Source organism: Podarcis vaucheri, assembly GCF_965113315.1.
Source record: "Podarcis vaucheri genome assembly, chromosome: 5".
Classification (NCBI taxonomy): Eukaryota; Metazoa; Chordata; class Lepidosauria; order Squamata; family Lacertidae; genus Podarcis; species Podarcis vaucheri.
Window position 1 is genome coordinate 59,643,209 of NC_138763.1, and position 18,982 is coordinate 59,662,190.

The window sequence follows — 18,982 nt, forward strand, 5'->3', positions numbered from 1 at the left end:
ATATAATAAAGTAAATGGACATAAATGAACAGAGTAGGAGTAGTTGAGCCATTGTAGCACGGCAATGTTAATGGATAGGGCATATAATTCGTCATATAATTAACAATGTGACCCTGAACCTTCAATGATACAGCAGCTAAATAACTTTCTCTCCCAACTGAGATAGTTGAAATATCAAGATTAGTTAAATTGTGTTCCATGATGTACTGTGCCTTCAACCAGATCTTAATAGAAGCAAGAGTAATTCAGTCTTAATAACTTCTCTGTGGTGGGAGAAGGATCAATATCTCAGCCCATTTAAAAAAATGTTGACTTCTGTCCATAAAGGATTCTATTACAACCTGGATTATACAGTTTATTCGAAATGGATTTTTGGGTGGAATGTAATTCAAATATATAAATTACAAAACCTCTCTCCCTTCATATCGCTTCCTTTGCAAGAATTGAAAATAGCAACAATTACATTAAGTCAGCTTCATAGATCATTGCTGTTCAACAAAGATTATATTTTGCTTTGCAAATTCACATTCACAAATAAACTGCATTCTTTGTATATAGACAAAAAAATGTATTTAGACAAAAAACAGATGGGAGAAATTGACAACTTAAAGGCTACTTTTTGGAGTATTTTCATATATAAAGTGTTTCATGAGAAATAATCCTGGCAGTTTTAGTTATTGGACTTGTATAACTTGGTCATCTCTGCAAAATGTATCTACAAATTAGGATCAGCTGCTATATACTATGAGACACTTCCAGACATCTACAGATATGTCATTTCTTTTAGCATCATTAAATAGCATAGTTAATGAGCAAGATACACACTAAATAAAGCAAAGCTAAGTGGAAAAAATAGTGATTCTAGAATAATTAAAATAGCTCTATTCAGAAGATGTCCCATAGGAGGGAAAATGCAAGGGATGGAGGTCTTCCTGGATTAGGATACTTATTGTAAGTGCTTCTTGTAATTATTGTATTACAATAGAAATTGGAGCAACAATTATAATTCCATATTCTTGGCACAAAGCTTGTTTTCAGCAATAGTTCCCCATTAAATCATTCTTTCTTAACCAACAGGTTTTGTCTGTTGTTTGAAGGAGGAACATAGCCAGTTTGAAAACCCAAACAGGCAATATTTCTGTAGTTTAATTTTACATACTTTGCTTTTCATCGGAACTGAAAATCAAGGAATTCTCTTTGTAATTTTGTAACTGTCTGATTATAGATATAAGGGCTTTATAGATACACTTAGCATTGATAGACATGTGTCTGTGCAGCACTTGAAATGAATTTCCAAAATTAACAACAGTGTTGGGATAGAAAGACCCCATTGTGCAATACATATGCCTTGAATTATAAAGTGAAGTATAAATGTGTTATATAAACAAAAGGTTAAATCTGACAGCAGGTTCAATTGTGTCTTAAATGCTACAATAAAAATTAAATTAGCATCAAACACCAGTTTCTTTAACCTGAATTACACTGTCCTAAGTGAAATAGAAGAAAATGGAATATTTTTATGTTGTAAAAACTAGTACTTACACTCGAGGGAAATCTATTTCTGTGTTCCTTTATATGTATTTTTCAATGCTTCTTGCAATATAACAACACCTATAATACACATTATAGAAGATCAGAAGCATAAGAGAGGGAAAGGCAATGGGTGAATTCAAAGTAGCGTTAAGGAGAATGTTCCAACAGCACAGGCATTTCTGTGTGTGGGTGGGGACTTGTACTGGCTCCCTCTAGCACAACTCTTGAGCTTGATGCAGCCCAATTAATGCAGTGGATGGTATTCAATTCAGTTTTAATTTAAATGGGTCTACTCTGAGTAAATGGGGACGCGGGTGGCGCTGTGGGTTAAACCACAGAGCCTAGGACTTGCCGATCAGAAGGTCGGCGGTTCGAATCCCTGCAACGGAGTGAGCTCCCGTTGCTCGGTCCCTGCTCCTGCCAACCTAGCAGTTCAAAAGCACATCAAAGTGCAAGTAGATAAATAGGTACCGCTCCGGTGGGAAGGTAAACGGCGTTTCCGTGCGCTGCTCTGGTTTCGCCAGAAGTGGCTTAGTCATGCTGGCCACATGATCTGGAAGCTGTACCCCAGCTCCTTCGGCCAATAAAGCGATATGAGCACCGCAACCCCACAGTCGGCCATGACTGAGCCTAATGGTCAGGGGTCCCTTTACCTTTACTCTGAGTAAACCTTAGTTGAATACCACCCTTGCCGTCAACCCTTAAGTACCTGAGTGGGAAGGAACATGTGCACCCAGTTGTTGGTATCAACATTAGACATATTTCCATAGACATCTGAAGGCAGCCCTGTATCGGGAAGTTTTTAATGTCTGATGGTTCAGTTGTGCTTTTATATTCTGTTGGAAGCCACCTAGAGCGGCTGGGAGGGAAACAGTCCAATAAGCAGAGTACAAGTAATAAGTTGCTGTTGTTGTTGTTGACATTCAGAACAGAACGGTTTGCTACTGACATTTCCCGGGAGCAAAGAGAACATATGACAGGCAAAAGTCTATCCTGTGGTTGCCATATGGACTTATTAGCTGATTTTTGCTCAGAAAGCAGGCGTGCCAAGAGTCACCAACTGCTATTCAGGCAAGAATGTTAACAAGGGAAGATCAATCTGGCTCAAATTTCGTATGAATGGTTGTGCCCACCACTTGGTTCTAGCCTTGAATATCTCCCTGTGGCATCTTTTCCTTCCACTCTTCTCCCATCGGGTGCCTTGTCTTTTTTATTTGTAAGCTTGGTTGGTAGGGCAGCTCTTCTGTATTCACATGAGCTGCTTTGTGATATCATAATTGTCTGAAAAGCAAGATTAAAATGTGGGAAATAAATAAATATTACCCAGTGTAGGGTGGTCCAGCTTTCTGTTTCCACATTAATTGAGGAACAGTTAGAAAACCACAACTCCCCCCTCCCTCCATGTTCTGTTGTGCTCTTAGTGAAAAAGAAAGCTAGGACAGATGAGAGACTCATGCTTGTGTGTGGGTGTGTGTGGGTGTGTGTGGGTGTGGTGCTTACCAAAAGCAGAAAAGCTATTGGAAGAAAGTACACAATGCTAATTAGGCTTACCAGATTTGAGGGCCTGGATTATGGCAATTTTGGCCCCTCCTCCATATACTGCCCAGAGTGGCTAGGGAGGTTTGGCTAGATGGGTGAGGTATAAGTAATTTATTATTATTATTATTATTATTATTATTATTATTATTATTGTTGTTGTTGTTGTTGTTGTTGTTATTTTATACCTTCTTACTTTCTTCACTAATTGAACTGCGTTCAGCATATTTATTTTGAATAGGATTGCATGGTTAGTCTTAAGGTGAGCATTTACCCTGATTTTGTTTGCAGGGATATTAGATAATGTTGCCTATTTACTGAACGGTCATTCTAATTTGTTTTCAGGGAGGTAAGATGACCTTGCATCAAGCAAATGTTATCTCACACTTTCCAGTGCATTTTCACATCACTTTCCTTATTGTAAAAAAAATCTGATCTTTTGGGGGGAGGATCTGGTATTGTTGCACCAAATCAGCTTTACTTGAGAGAAAGTATGGAAGTGCCTTCATTTGCCTCATCCCTGGACTCTTTTGATGCAATCAGTTTTTTTAAAATAAAAAACAACTGTGTCATAATGAACTCATTACCATCTTTACATGTTATCCTTTTACCCATTTTATAGAAGTCAGGTTTTCTAAAAAAATGTTTTTTTTATTCTCCATTTCTACAGAACTATAACAGTTAGCTAATGGGATTAACCTATTCATCTCTCTAGCTCTTAACCATGCTAATTAATAAGATTTTTAAAATGTAATTGTCTCTCTCTGCAATGATTCATCTTCTTTATTTGCTTATCAGCATAATCGTAGTAATTCCCATAGAGAAATACTGTGCAATTACAAAAGAGAGGATTAGGATCTCTTGATAAATGCTGAAGGTATTGGCAGATGAAGGAGAGGGTTTGTGTTTACACACATTAATCTTAAATAATTAGCCATTTAAAGAGAAAAGAAGTCACAAATGTACATGAGAGATAAGTCCATTTAAGTATCTTTCTTTAGTATTGATACACTTGAAGAACTCCATACAGTCTAAGCTTCCATTCATATAGAAAGTTTGCATATTATTTTCCCTCAGGCCCCATATTAATCTCTTGGTTGTTGCCCTTCTTCATCATAATTTAAATTGCTAAACAAACAGAATTAGGCTAGCATATGCATATGATCAAAGCTGTTAACCAGAAACAGAAATAAATGTAGATAATTAGTCATTGAGGCCATGAGTTTGCAAATCACAACTGTACCCATAACTTCCGAGTGTAGTCAGTAGCAAACAATTCCACTGTCATGAGGTTGTACCTTAAAAGAGTAGTTTTAGAAAATGCTGTAGTTGTATCAGCTATTTGGTTGTTTTAAGTGCAATGAGGCACCGAGCACAGGAAGAAACTAGTGTGTTTTGGTTTCATCTCATATGTGTGGATCAATATATTTGCTATGCATGACATTACAATGATTGTGAGTTTTATAAATCCTGTGACCTTGCATAGAAATACATCATGAAAAATGATAGACATCTCAAAGGATACTTCTTATAAGAATCATTTTATTGCCCTTATTTGACAGTGAGATTATGTGAGCCCTTATTGTTTTGTAATTTTCTGGTAACACTTTGTAGTGAAGGTAGAAAGTACTTTTTTGAATTTTATGCTGTATCTAATTAGGAACAAAATATGCATGCTTTTGGATTGATTTGTCTGGATCTAATGGAGCTTTTGCATGAGCTGAAGTCACTTCCAGTTGTGTGAGGAAGGAAAGTTTTGGATGTTCTCAGACCAGGCATCCCCAAACTCGGCCCTCCAGATTTTTGGGACTACAATTCCCATCATCCCTGACCACTGGTCCTGTTAGCTAGGGATGATGGGAGTTGTAGTCCCAAAACATCTGGAGGGCCAAGTTTGGGGGTGCCGGTCTCAGACTCTCTTTTGCATATGTACCTTCCTGCATAGCAAATGCTGTTCTGGAGAGCCTTCTGAACTCCAGGATTCTCTTTTGAGTTTATAGGATCCAATGGTTTCATGGGAGAATGAGTTTTGGGTTATATTAAGGAATTTCTTTAAAATATTCTGACTTGTACGTTTTGCAACATGCCTACAGGAGTTTCCGGAGTCCAGCTGCGTCTTGCGTTGCATATTTACTTATTTAACTGATTGTCTTTCTTCTTTTACAGGGAAACTTTGTTGCAAGCATGACAGCTATTTTAAGACAAATGGAAGACTATCATTATGCCCATTTAATCAAGACCTTTGGGAAGATGAGATCGGATGTTGTTGTAAGTTCAGCCTGAAACTTTGTTTCCCCCTTCTTCCTGCATTGATGTTTGGTTTTTGTTGCTATTTGACAAAGAAAGTTATAAAGCTTATATAAAAAAATTATGGGTGCCTCATGACCTGACATAAAAATCGATGAAGCATTGCTTACCTCCTGAGTGAAGAGCAAATATTGTTTCATTGCCTTGATATTAAATGATGAAACAACTGATACTCAAGGAAAATCAGAATTTGAAAACATGGCTTAAGGAATTGGTGTTGTGGTGGGAAAACAAGATTTTATTCAGCTGAATCCTAGACCTAACCTTAAACCAACCTATAAGCTTCAGTAGTTATTCTCGGGATATTCCCTTGAACTTTCTCTTCTAATGTTTTTCAACTGGAATCATCCTACCTTGTCCTAAGTTGCTATTATATGCCAGATTTATTTACTTTGTTTAGTTAAATTCATTTTTATTTGTGCACCTGCCATTTTAAGCAATATAGCTTCATATGCTAGGTTTAAATATATGTTTTATTGTTAATGCCTGTAATGAGTGAAACTCTTCAAGGTTCTTTATAATCTTTCTTTCTGAGTGCATAGTACAACTTAATTAGAGCATAATAGAAGGGAATTTATAGCTAAGTAGATACCTCTCTAATGACCTGGAACTATCATTGCCATATGGCAAATGCATGCTGCAAAGTAACAACCAAACTTGTTGGCTGAGATCCATTAATTAGCAGATGACCTGAAGTCTGATCAACTGTGTTAGATTACAAATTCTGTTACCTAGGGGAGTTGGATTCTGTGGTACAGCATTTTAAAGAGTTTGAGTGAGAATTGAATCTTCTGACAACATTGTGGAGGCAAAGAACAGACATAAGATTTCTCAGTTTATTGCAGATGTGATTCAGATATTCTCCAATTGTATTCATTTGCTTGAGCATATATGTAATAGGAGAAGAATAAAGAACCATTTTCTTAGCATAATCCTGCAGTCAAGTCAATTAAACCACGGTGGTTTCTTTCTGTGTTAATGAACTGTAGTTAGCTATCATTTCTGTAGTGGTGCCTTTTTGGGCTGGCTATTTCAGCTACAGCAAATCAGACTTAGTGCCATTTTAATAATATTTTGTAAGCATGTGTCAGTAGTAAGGGTTTTTGAATAATAGGGCTAATTCTGCAAAGACAGCTTCATATTCAACCTATGAATGTAAACACACACGTTTACCTATATTATCAAACCCATGCAAAAAGTAAAAAACCAGTCTAGAATCCAACTATGCTTCAAATTATATTCCTGAGGGTTCAAATATTTGTTTATATTGTTTTTCCCCAAGGTAAAAAACATTACCTAAGCTTTGGAAATAAATCAACTGTCTAAATTTAGTGTGTGTGTTTTTAATGACAGTGAAAGTAGTTTGTCCTTACCATTCTATGTAAGCAGCTTACAATCAAGAGAAATATTTTTTGTTAAATGAATAAATTAATTAAAATATTTATTTTAAAGATTCATTCCTTGCCTTTCCACCAGTCATATCTCCATGTGGCTTACGTAGAAATTATCAGTGAAAGCAGTACCATAACTATATGCTGCCAAGGGCTTGAGAGAACAAAACCTTGTGCACCTGGTATCTAAAAGATAGCTGGAAAAACTTAGGAAGGACCTAAGAGAAGGCCTTCGAAGCCACTGAACTAGCCTCTGAAGGTAGGGTCTCTGAACTAGGATCTCACCTGAAGTTCCTAGCAAATGAGCAGCTTTGTGTGACAGTAAGAACTTCAGAATGCTAGTCCAGGCTGTTTATGACTTTTAGATGAAAGCCAGCACTTCATTGTGCAGAGAAACAAAATGGCAACTATTGAAGAGCTTTGAGTACTGATATGAAAAACAAGTTATCTTCTTTCGAATGGAAAAAAATTATTTTTCAAAACAGTTGTCACAACCATTGCTTCAGTTAGAGTGGTGCACTGTTGCTTTGACACTGCTCATGGCCTCTATCCCTTTGTACCTCCTGGACACATGAAAAAGAAAGTGATTATTTTATTTATAATAAAAAAATTCCTTCCAGTAGCACCTTAAAGACCAACTAAGTTAGTTCTTGGTATGAGCTTTTGTGTGCATGCACACTTCTTCAGATACACTTAGTTGGTCTTTAAGGTGCTACTGGAAGGAATTTTTTTATTTTGACTATGGCAGACCAACACGGCTACCTATCTGTAACTGTATTTTATTTATGAATGCTTATTTCACAATACAGTGCTAGCTTCCTTTTATTTCAGGATTATCTGAGTGCACCAATTTCTTGAAAATTTTGGTTGCCACTTTTTTTTTGCATTTTTCCAAGCTCTACAATTCTTTTGAGATATGAGGCAACCTGAACTGTATATTCTTTCTCCTGCCATTTCCTTAGATCAGGCCAGGGTAGCCAACATGCTGCATTTCAGATGTTGTTGGACTCTGACTGCCATCAGCCTGGGCTAGTATGGACAACGGTCAGGAATGTGGTAGTTGCAGTCCACAACGATTAGGGGGTCCCAGATTGGTACCCCTGATTTTGGCAATAATTGTGAGACTTTTACAGCCCACTTCTAAGCATATTTACATTAAGTCCTCTTGGATTCAGTGAGATTTATGCCCTCTGATTATACTTAGGATTTTCAGCTTTAGTTGCTCACATGAATTGTTATAGGAACATATTCTGCCGTTTCTGAGCCTGAAAAGAATTCGCTATGTAGATCCTATTCAGTCAGGGTCAAGCTTGTACTTTCATTTTAAGAGTTTAATTGCCCATTGTGTCTGTTTAAGTATTGCTTTGGAAGTCTGTTACCCTGACCCCAATACTATTGGGAAATGTGGAAATTACTTTCATTGCTGCTTTCTGCTATAAAGCAGTTGATCTTTTGGCTTCATTTGGCCTCTTTTTCTTTCGTTTTGTAAACTCCATTTTATCCTGAAGACTACCACTAGTGGCGTAAATGGAGCTAAATTCTTTCTGCAGCCTAGCACATATGTTTGCTCTTTCTCAAGTTAATGACCACTCCTGGGGGAAAATACCTACAGTGCACCTGACAGTTTCAACAACTATTGGCCAATGGCTAGTGTTCCTTCTTTGGGACAGGCTGTGAATGAGTGATGGGCAGCCAGCTGTAAATCCTCATGGCCGAAACTGATTTTGTAAACCCATTTCTATCAGGTTTGGGGCCTGCTTTTGATACAGAAACTGCCTTGGTCTTACCATGGGATAACTTCTGCTGAGACAGCGGCAGGCAAAGTGTCATCCTTTTAACTTTCCTGGATCCCTCTGTACCTTTCAGTATCATCACTAGACCCAGGGGCTGCCTCAGCCTCCCCTGACCAAACCGGTAGTGGAGTGGCTGTAAGTGATGGCACAGCTGAAGGCAACGAGGTAATCCCTGCATCTGGAGCCAGGGTAGGCTCAGGCCCCTGACTCAGCCCAGCTAGTGTTTGTTGCAGGGGAACCTGTATAGACTGAGACTCTTCAGGATCAGGCCCCAGACTTGGTTCAGATGATGCCTGAGGCAAAGGATCCGGTGCAGATTGCGTCTCCTCTGGTTCCGAGCCCGAGTCCCAGGCCATCACACACTGATTCCAGGAAGCAGTTGCATCAAAAAGTGGCCTTCTCACCAAACCCAGCTGACATGCTTAGTCCAGATAAGCGTCTCCACCCCCATCATTCTGCCCGGACGCTGAGGTCCAGCGCCGAGGGCCTTCTGGCAGTTCCCTCACTGCGAGAAGCAAAGCTACAGGGAACCAGGCAGAGGGCCTTCTCGGTAGTGGCGCCCGCCCTGTGGAACGCCCTTCCAGCAGATGTCAAAGCGATAAACAACTACCTGACATTCAGGAGACATCTTAAGGCAGCCCTGTTCAGGGAAGTTTTTAATGTGTGATATTTTATTGTATTTTTGGTTTTTATGGAAGCCGCCCAGAGTGGCTGGGGAGGCCCAGCCAGATGGGCGGGGTATAAATAATAAATTATTATTATTATTATTATTATTATTATTATTATTATTATTATTATTATTATTATTTTATTATTATTATAAGGTAGAATGATTATTAACACATAGTTTGTCAGTTCATGTGAGGGGAGTCCAACCTGTCCTGGATGGGATGGCAATTCCCCCAAAGAACAAGGTTCAGGTTTGGCTGCTCTTCTTTGATCCATTTTTCTCCATAGAGGCACAGGGGAACCCCTGCTGTTCTTGACCTCCACACCCACTTAAATGAGTATTTGGTGTCCAGGCCTTTTACATCCCTGGAGCTTTTTAAATCTGTTTTAGACATTGTTTTATTTTTCCACTGTTTGTGTTTTGCGGCATCATATTTTAATATGTTGTTCATGTTATTATAATTGGGTTTTTAACTTGATTTGTTTTTATCCTGTAATGTTGCCCTGAGAGCCTTTCTTATAGGCCAGCCTGTAGATAACAATAAGTAAATAAACAAAACACTTTAAGCTGGAAAAGCCCATGTTACATGGTGTGTAAAACATTTGAGAGCCTGATGGAAGGGTGAGGGGGAGTATATTCTTTCCTGTTGCACAAAACTGTAAATTGATAGGCAGGATGGAGTAATAGTTTATAATATTAATCATGCTGCTTTTCTGTGTCACAGCATCAACAAACTCCATTAAAAGAGGGGTAGCTGAATGCCTTTTCAAATATGCTCTGAACCTCACTCTTTTTTCCCACACTCTCTCTAATATATGGTCATTCTGCACTGACTGTGCTGTAACATTATTACTGGTATAATTAGGGTATTAGATCAGGTGTTATAATTATAATGCTGTTTTGGTTTCTTTGGGAGCTATCTTGAGTAGCTGTGGATGAGGCAAGGTGTAAATTTTTAAATAAATAAAAAGGACATGCTGAAGCAGGCAAGGCTCATCTACCTTGTATGCTGTGCAGTCTTTGTTATTCCTGCCTGGCAGGCATTTGATCTGCCAGATGGAGGGATTTTAATGGAATTACCCCTTTTCTATTCAGCTGTTTCTAATCTGCTGTATCTGTCGTTGGTGTTACAATTTTGTTGTGAGAGTGGTATTTTTAAAAGTTGCATGCATTGTATGCAGCTTAACATTGGGACGCGGGTGGTGCTGTGGGTTAAACCACAGAGCCTAGGACTTGCCAATCAGAAGGTTGGCGGTTCGAATCCCCACAACGGGGTGAGCTCCCGTTGCTCGGTCCCTGCTCCTGTCAACCTAGCAGTTCGAAAGCACATCAAAGTGCAAGTAGATAAATAGGTACCGCTCCGGCGGGAAGGTAAACGGCGTTTCTGTGCGCTGCTCTGGTTCGCCAGAAGCGGCTTAGTCATGCTGGCCACATGACCCGGAAGCTGTATGCCGGCTCCCTCGGCCAATAAAGCGAGATGAGTGCCGCAACCCCAGAGTTGGTCATGACTGGACCTAATGGTCAGGGCTCCCTTTACCTTTATGCAGCTTAAAGATGATCCTGCTGGACCAGGCCCATCCAGCCCAGCATCCTGTTCTCACGTGTCTGTGGGAAGCTCACAAGCAGGACATGAGCACAGCAGCACTAGGCCCACCTGCGATTCCCAACAACTGGTATTCAGAGGCAAATTGTGCAGGCAGCACATAGTCATTGCGGCCATTGATAGCCTTGTCCTCTGCGAATTTCTCTCATCCTCTTTCATAGCCATCCAAGTTGGTGGCCCTCAATGCTTCCTGAAGGAACAAGTTCCATAGTTTAACTAGGCGCTGTGCAAAGAATTGCTTTCTTTTATCTACCCTGAATCTCCCAATGTTCCCAAACAATCCAAGCTTTTTAAAAACAAAAACAAAACTTGTTTTTGCCAATCTGAGCACTTGGTCTTCTCTGGAAATCCTCTCAAAAGAAAATGATAAATAAATATGTCAGAATAGTTAAACTAAATGAGAGTTGTTTTTTTCACCCTAGCATACTCCAGTCGGTATTTTCCCTCTTTTGTGGGCAGTGAGAAAAGATGGAAGACTAAATGTTCACCTTTCCCCCCCCTGACGCAGCCTGGCTGGATTTCCCTTGGGAGAAAGTAGACAGGAAATTAAAAACCAGCAGTAGTACCAGTGAAAGGAGCACCCTGCCTTCATTTAAATTATTTACCCCAGATGGGTGGTGTATAAATAATAACATTATTAAAATTATTTTTTATTATTCTTTCCCCATCCTTTTGGTTATTTCAAGAATTGAGGGAAGGCAGAAAGGTGATTGACATCTGTGCCCAGTGGGCTTCACAGGGCAGGTACAGTGGCAGAACAGGTACCAGCATTCCTATTCTTAAAATAAGGAAAACATAATTATATAAATATATAAGCAATTTTATCCTGCTTATGAGCTCCCACTGTGGCTTATGTAAGATAAATAAAAACAAGACAGGACTGCCTATTGGCTTACAGCCGAAGAGACATGGCACAAAAGGAAAAGGGAATGAGGAAGGAAGAAAAAAACAGCAAACCCAGGCACCACTTCCTTTAACGTATATACCGGTAATTTTTTCCAATTACCAGTTATAATGGAACCTGCTAGGGAGAATGCAGGAGCTCTGTCTGATGCATCCTGATGGAATAAAAGTGCTATTAAACTTGTTTTTTCTGATTATAATCTGAGAGCATTTAAGCATAAATGCAAACAGATTAAGCATGTTGTCGCTGAATCAGCAAATCAATACCAAAATCTGTTCCTTCAACTTCATGATTAGTAAAATATTCAAGTTAATCTGCAAAGTATATGGAAATACATCTTGCACGCAGCAGGAAAAAAAATATGAAAATCCAACAGCAGAAGTACTCTGTACAACTAATAAAGTATGAAATGAAATCTACTTTAAGAGAGCATGCATCTGCAACCATAAAATATTCAGAGTTAACTATGTAGGTCCAGATCTGCCCCCATTCACATAAGCATAAATCCTACTGAAGTCTCGATTATTAAGTTATGAAGCAAGGTAGCAAACCGTTTTATTCAGAAGAAAAACATGCATCTAAATGAAAGCAAGACTCTATGATAATTCAGTCAGCAAACTATTTAGGCTGATCTAGAAAAGGAAATGTTAAGCTTTTACCAAGATACAGGGGAGGAAGAGTAGTAAAGTATGCAGTTTGATCATTTAAAGTGAGGACACATTTACTGAGCTTGTTAAGTATGTGCCTAGAATAAAACATTTCCCTTATGTAACGCAAACAACACATGTTAACCACTGTCAATCACAAATTCTAAGTCTGCAATGCAAGGTCATTCTATTCTTGTCAAAATACTGTTTTTCACCAATGTCTTGGGTGTGAGTCATGACAGTGGTGACAGCACAATAGTCACTCTTTGAATTTAGGGATTTGATTCAAAATCAATGTATATGTGTGTGTGGTCCCACCCCCTCTGCCCCCATCTACTGAAACTTTTGGCCTCTTATATGTATGACAAACTCCTGTTGGGTCAGAAGCTAATATGTTGCAACATAACATTAAAAATCTTGGCAAATTAAAATGAATCCGTTACATCAGCTGCACTTTAGCTCTTCATATTTTCCACCATTCCTTAAATATTAATCCAAGGCATCCATTACACATTGCATGGTTGTATTTTTTTCTTTTCAGTCTATATCGCTTTTGTTGTTGTGATTTTGCAATAAATTCCTGCGATACAACTTTGCTGCACAACAGTCTGCTCTTGGTACGGCATTGGCCAGAGCTGGTTAGTTCTGCTGTATTTGTCCGGCAAGAAGTAATTCTGTAATCTGGTCATCAATCCAGCAAGTTAATTATGTTCAGCAGTATCATATTGTGTAATCAAGTAATTAATTATTGTTTATTACAGTAACTCATTTATCACAGTAATTTATTGCATTGGTTAGAGCTGTTTAGTTTTGCCATATTTGTCCTTAATTTTTGAAATCTGGACATTAATCTAGTGACTTTTTCTTCAGCCAGCTTCCATCAAACACACACACACACACACACACACACACACACACATTCTTCATATGTTTTCCTTATTCTTTCAGGACTTCTTGATGGAGACATTTATCATGTTCAAGAATCTCATTGGGAAGAACGTCTATCCCTCTGACTGGGTTATCATGAACATGATGCAGAATAAGTAAGTACAAATGAAATTCACCGAACATACCTGAAATTACTATTTCAATACTGATGTGTGTTGATGTGCAGTGTTTGTATCTGCATGCTCTCAGTCTATTAAGCTTCGTTTTCCCTTTTCCAATGTGTATTTTTCATTTTGTTTAATGTTTTCTCAACAAACCATTGATTCCCTGTTGTGCCACAAGTCAAGGGAGCGAACATTCAGGTACAGGTCTGTGGCGATCACACGGGTCCCCGGATGTTTGACAGACAGTTGTTAAAATCAAACCAAATAAACAAGTTTATTTTGTAAGCATTAACAAGTTTATGGTTTCTCAGATAATTTTCTTGTCAGTTTCTTAACCTTACTTTCTTTACCGGCCTATACCTTCCTAATGCCTTCTGACTGATTATCTCAACTGTTTGACTGACTCCTCTTAACCGATTCTCTCACTCTCTCATATCAGACTAGCCCAACCCACAGACTTGTCCTCTCTCTCTTTTCTCTAACCCCAGACTGACTTCTTAACAACTCTAACTCTAACTCCTCCCCTTGGGTTCCTATAGGTTAGTCATTTTACAATTAGTTAACCCTATCCTTATGAACCCAGTGTGATGTCACACAGCTAGGAGGGCAAACGCCACAAGGTCCGTGTGTGTTTTCTCTTTAAACCATGAAACCTGTTTCTTGTAAAATGGATGTATTTGTACTGTTGCAATAAATTTAGTGGGGATGTCTGTTTAGAATTCCATTACCCTCACCTGTTTTAGCCAGCCAGCCAAAGTCATTTATAGGAGCCCACCGGTGAAAGGTGAGTGCAGGGTCGGGACCAAAGGTGAACAAACTTTTCCAGAAGGCATAGTGTCCCGTCCCCCCCACCAGACATACTACCATTCCCCTAATACCCTTGACCACCACTGGATTTAATCAGATCTCCCCGAGTGCTACTGAACTGTTTGTATTTTCTAAGTGCCGTTTAACCTTCATTCTAAATGAGTACATGAAAACCTCTTATTAAAGCCTATTGAGTGCTTCTTTTGTTACTAGCTACCTGGAAAAGTTCTGTGAACGGGGGCTTCAAAATATGATGGGAAGATTATCCCCCCTTGCCCTCTGCTCCTCTCACTTCCACATTTTTTGCAGGTTCTCAAGCCAAACTGCCTGAGTGATGTATTCAACACACAATAGGTGCTTGTATCAAAGTTTTGCTTTTGGAGTGCCTTCCTCAGATATAAGATTATTGCACTTGAAATCCTTTTTATGTGTGTTTTTATTTCTGCCATAGAGTTCAGCTGCAGCTGTGCCAAAATATTTAAACTATGGTGCCTTGGCAGAGAAGATACAAAAGCTTCTCTCAAATTAAGTTTATTGTGCCATAGAACTTAATTAAAATGAAAGCAGGCATATTTGAATTCTATGTTCACTTGTTATTGACAGACATCTTTAAAAATATATATGTACATTTGGAGGTTTGGCCAAAAGCTTGTGTATGGTAGTGTACTTTTGAGTAGCTATTTCATTTGCATGTTGCCATGCATGGGATTATACTTTTTAGGATTTTAATGTGAAGGCTCTTCAGAGTTCTGTTTGCTTTAGCATTTTTACTGCATTTATACATGTAAGTGGCTGAGAAAGCTTTGACAGAGTTTACATTTGTTATCCCACAGCAGTTTATGAAGATGTTAGCCTATCACCTGTCCATTTTTTCTTTTGAGGGAGACTCTGGGCAGCGTTGTCACATTAGTCATGAAAGAGAAGGCTGTGGTTTAAAGAGGAAGAAAGTGAGCAAAACTCCAGAGGTAGCATGAGTTCCACCTGACACAGTTGTGCATGTTACAGTTGTCATTTGAAGATTGTTTTCTTGGCACAAGACAAGGGTGCGACTCCCAAGAGTGTATTTGTGTCTTTCAAAGGCAGTGAGAAACAGCTCTGAGGCTAGACTGGACAGGAGTTCTTGTCAATGCCTTGTTGTACTCATGTAGAAAGCTGATGAGGAATGCAACATGTTTCTTTCCCCCCAAATGCCATTAACGATAAATCTTAGTTGCCCACAGTAACTGTCATCTGCTTGGCCACAAGGAAAATGAATTCCCCCCCTTTGTACATATTAGTGTGTGCTCTGTGATGCTAGTAGGAAAACTGTGTAGCCAGGAAGTTGCCATTTAAAAATCAAGCATTTTTAATTGTTGATCCATGTTTCAGGAAGTTAGCAACATTTTTACTAATTGAGGGAAATTAGGTGGTTGGTTTTTTTTATTGGAGCAAGACATTCTGATTTAATAACATTTAATGAAGGATTTCAACAACGCTAATGAGGAAATCAAGGGCAGGGAGAATACTCCAAGTCAGAATGCTTAGTTAGTAGATTGCTGGTACTGAATATAGATAAATACAACACCGCATAACATTGAAAGATGTATATGAATGCATGGTAGCTTTGTTCAGGTAGAAGGACCCCAAGACAAAAGTCAGTTGGGTGAGTTCTTAATTAAAATGTTTGGGAGCATCATTGGGCAACTTACTTCATATGCTGTATCATTCTGTATAAAATGCTACATTTGTCCCCTTTAATCATATTAATCACTAACTCTAAGCAGAAGCATCTCAACAAATAATATGTCCACCAAATAACTGTTGTTGTTTGCCCCTTCCATTACCTGCTTAATGACAAAGCAAAAATATAAAAACATTATTCAGTCATAGCTTAAACCTTTTGTTCCACTGTGAAATGTCAGTATTTACATTCATTTTTAAATGTGCATTGAAACTGAAAGAGTTTCATGTTGTCAAAAGTAAATGGGGCTCTAATCCATTTAAAGGGGGGGGGTCACATTTCATTTTCTTTTTGTTTATGAGACTTTCACAGACATATACTACTTCTCTCTTTAAAACAGAATACAATATATCCACAGTGCTTGACATATCAGTGCTCAATAAGTATTTATGGAATACAGTATACTCTTTGAAATGTATGAAGTCACTGAAAAACGGGAAGTGCTGCTTAATGACTTAAAACTACAGGGTGGAATTCACTGTCTCACTAATACGTTTGTTCTGCCAGAGCAAGAATTGCTGCTTGCTAGACAGAATGATACCTCCTGTCCTCCTCCTCTCTGCCATGTGCTGTTTGGAGGATTCTTCTGACCTTCTAGATTGGATTTCAGGGAGGCATGGGCATGCATCAGGGGAGGAAGCCCTGTTGTGCTAGCTGAAAACTCTGTGCTGCTTGTGTACCATGTTAGTAAAATCTGGCTGATAGGTTTTTTGGAGTGGTGGGCTCATGCGTGACCATGTATATGTGCAGCACCGGGAAATAATTAAACAATTCAATTCAAACCTGGAAATGGCGGGAGAGAGCTGGAGAGTCATCAGGGCTCAGAAGAAGACCCTCCCCAGAGCCCAAAGAGGATGTTGGTGATAATGGAAGCCCCCCCCCCCAAAGACCAGAGGCACACAAGGGCTTAGTTTATGCTGCTCAGCCGCCTCACCTAACAGCTGGAGTGTGGGGTAGCACAGCAGAAGCCACTTTCCCATATGTCCTTTAGCCTTCTGCCGGCCCCAGAGCTTCAATTCTAGTTGTGGATATTTTTGGAACAGTCATTTTGGTATGGATTGAAGAGAGAGAGGGCATTTAACGGGTGCTCCCCACTTTATGCAATTTCCTTTATGTGTGGGGGGGCTCCCCAAAACATAAGCCCTTCTTAAGTAGGGAGTCACTTGTATACAGAATTCAGAACAAGCGTGCAGTACAATGTAGCCCCTCTTCCCCTTATCAGTACTTTGTTAGTGACCCGCAGATTTTGAGCATTATATGCTTTTCAAATTCTCAAAGTAATTCCCAACCACCACAGCGATAAGTAAGCATCTTCTGTATATCTTCTGTGCCCCTTACAACACTAATTCTTTGCTTTTATATATTAAGTTTTGATGGCACATCATATTCATGTAAGTGTGCATAGGACTTTAGCCTTCAGACTCTGCTTTCTCTGTACATGACTTCTGTATGCACAGTGCTTGCAAAATCGAATTAACATCAGCTGGCTTAAAAAAATTTATTCATCAAGGAATTACGTTAGAGGATGTAATTGATTTCCACTAGATTTTTGTCCTGGTTGATTGCTACCAATATACTCTAGAAATGTTTATTTGGTGGTGGTTGACCGAATAAAGCAAAACATTTATCATCATGATTAAAAGGAACAGTCTCTGCCAATGCATTCTTGGATGAAGTTCTCCGCATAATTGTCCAGAACATTTTGTCTTGAGTCATCACGCACTCCCAAATTTCCTATTGGTGTTCTCCTGCCTGTTAAATTCCTCCTCCTCCTCCTCCTCCTCCTCCTCCTCCTCTTCTTCTTCTTCTTCTTCTTCTTCTTCTTCTTCATTTTAGTATTCTGTTAAAAGATTTTTCAGATACAATCAAAATAGATCAACAATGCTTGAACAGAACTTTCACTCTCTTTCCTACCCACATGTGCCCCAGAACACACACACACACACCAACCATCCAGGAAAGATTTGGGGACACTGCTGGGGATATATATGGAGAAGAGATGGGACAGATTTTGTTGCTCAATCAGTTATCATTTTGTTTGTGCAATGATTTAGTGGTATTCAACCCGTAGGGTCTGTTGTCTTCACGTCAACATCAAACAAGAGCAGCTTCAACCATGTGCAACAGCATTATTTAGAAACATTGTCACAATCTGTTTAATGCTGAAGTAAAAAGTATCTAGTCTATTGTACAATTCCTGTTTTGATTTCTGTCACCTAGTGTGTTTCGATTGATGAATAAGTCAAAGCCAAATTACAATGGCTTTTAACATGATGGAATATTTGTAGACTGTGTTTGCTGTACATTATGTATAACATAATTTTTCTGTCAATAAATAAGAGTCCTTTGAGAAATAGTTATTTACCTTTTCAAGCTAGGTTCCAGTTCCTATCCATTTTAAGAAATAAAAATACTGCTTTGTCAGTTGCAGTTGAGTTCCCCCCGCCAACCTCTTTCTTCCTCCTCTCGATTAAGTTGGTGAGTTGGCCAAGATTGGTTCCGCCGTGACTGAGAGCTGACACAGCAATGCAAATTAATCTGGGGCGAAGGTTAAAAATTCTTAAGTATCATATAATGTTTACTGCATCCTGGAAGGCTTATAAATCATTAAGCATAATATACCAAATTCAAAAATGTCAACATTAAAAAAAATACAAAAATGATGGCAGCAACATATAAATGTAAATATAAAGTAAATGTAAAGTGGTATTTAAAAAAAAACTCATAAAAAGGGCAGAACGGGGGTGGGGCATGCTTATACGCTCTTTGCCGATGCGTGGAGGCCAGAAACTGAACTCCCATGCGAAATGGTTATTGATTTTATTGTTGTTTTCAGTGGCAAATCTCTGTTCAACATCACATTTCATTCTAGTCTTGATGTCAAGAGTATAGTATAGACTACTCTGTTGCTACAAACAGCAGAAAGATGCAGGAATGTGTGTGCTCTGCTCTTAAATATGCACCCAAATGTCATAAACCCATTTATTAAAAAGGTGCTTCCCTGGAGCTTATTTTTAGG

At 38.9% G+C, this 18,982-nt stretch overlaps 1 protein-coding gene across 2 annotated transcripts in view; it reads left to right on the forward strand.

Annotated features, from left to right (window-relative positions):
• Positions 1 to 18,982, forward strand: part of DOCK1 (dedicator of cytokinesis 1) — a 361,394-nt gene that overhangs the window by 206,935 nt on the left and 135,477 nt on the right. For both annotated transcript variants that reach the window (XM_082222828.1, XM_082222829.1), the window contains exons 28-29: positions 5,236 to 5,337; positions 13,333 to 13,427. In XM_082222828.1, coding sequence (XP_082078954.1) covers positions 5,236 to 5,337; positions 13,333 to 13,427 — 197 coding nt within the window. The remainder of the gene's footprint in view (positions 1 to 5,235; positions 5,338 to 13,332; positions 13,428 to 18,982) is intronic.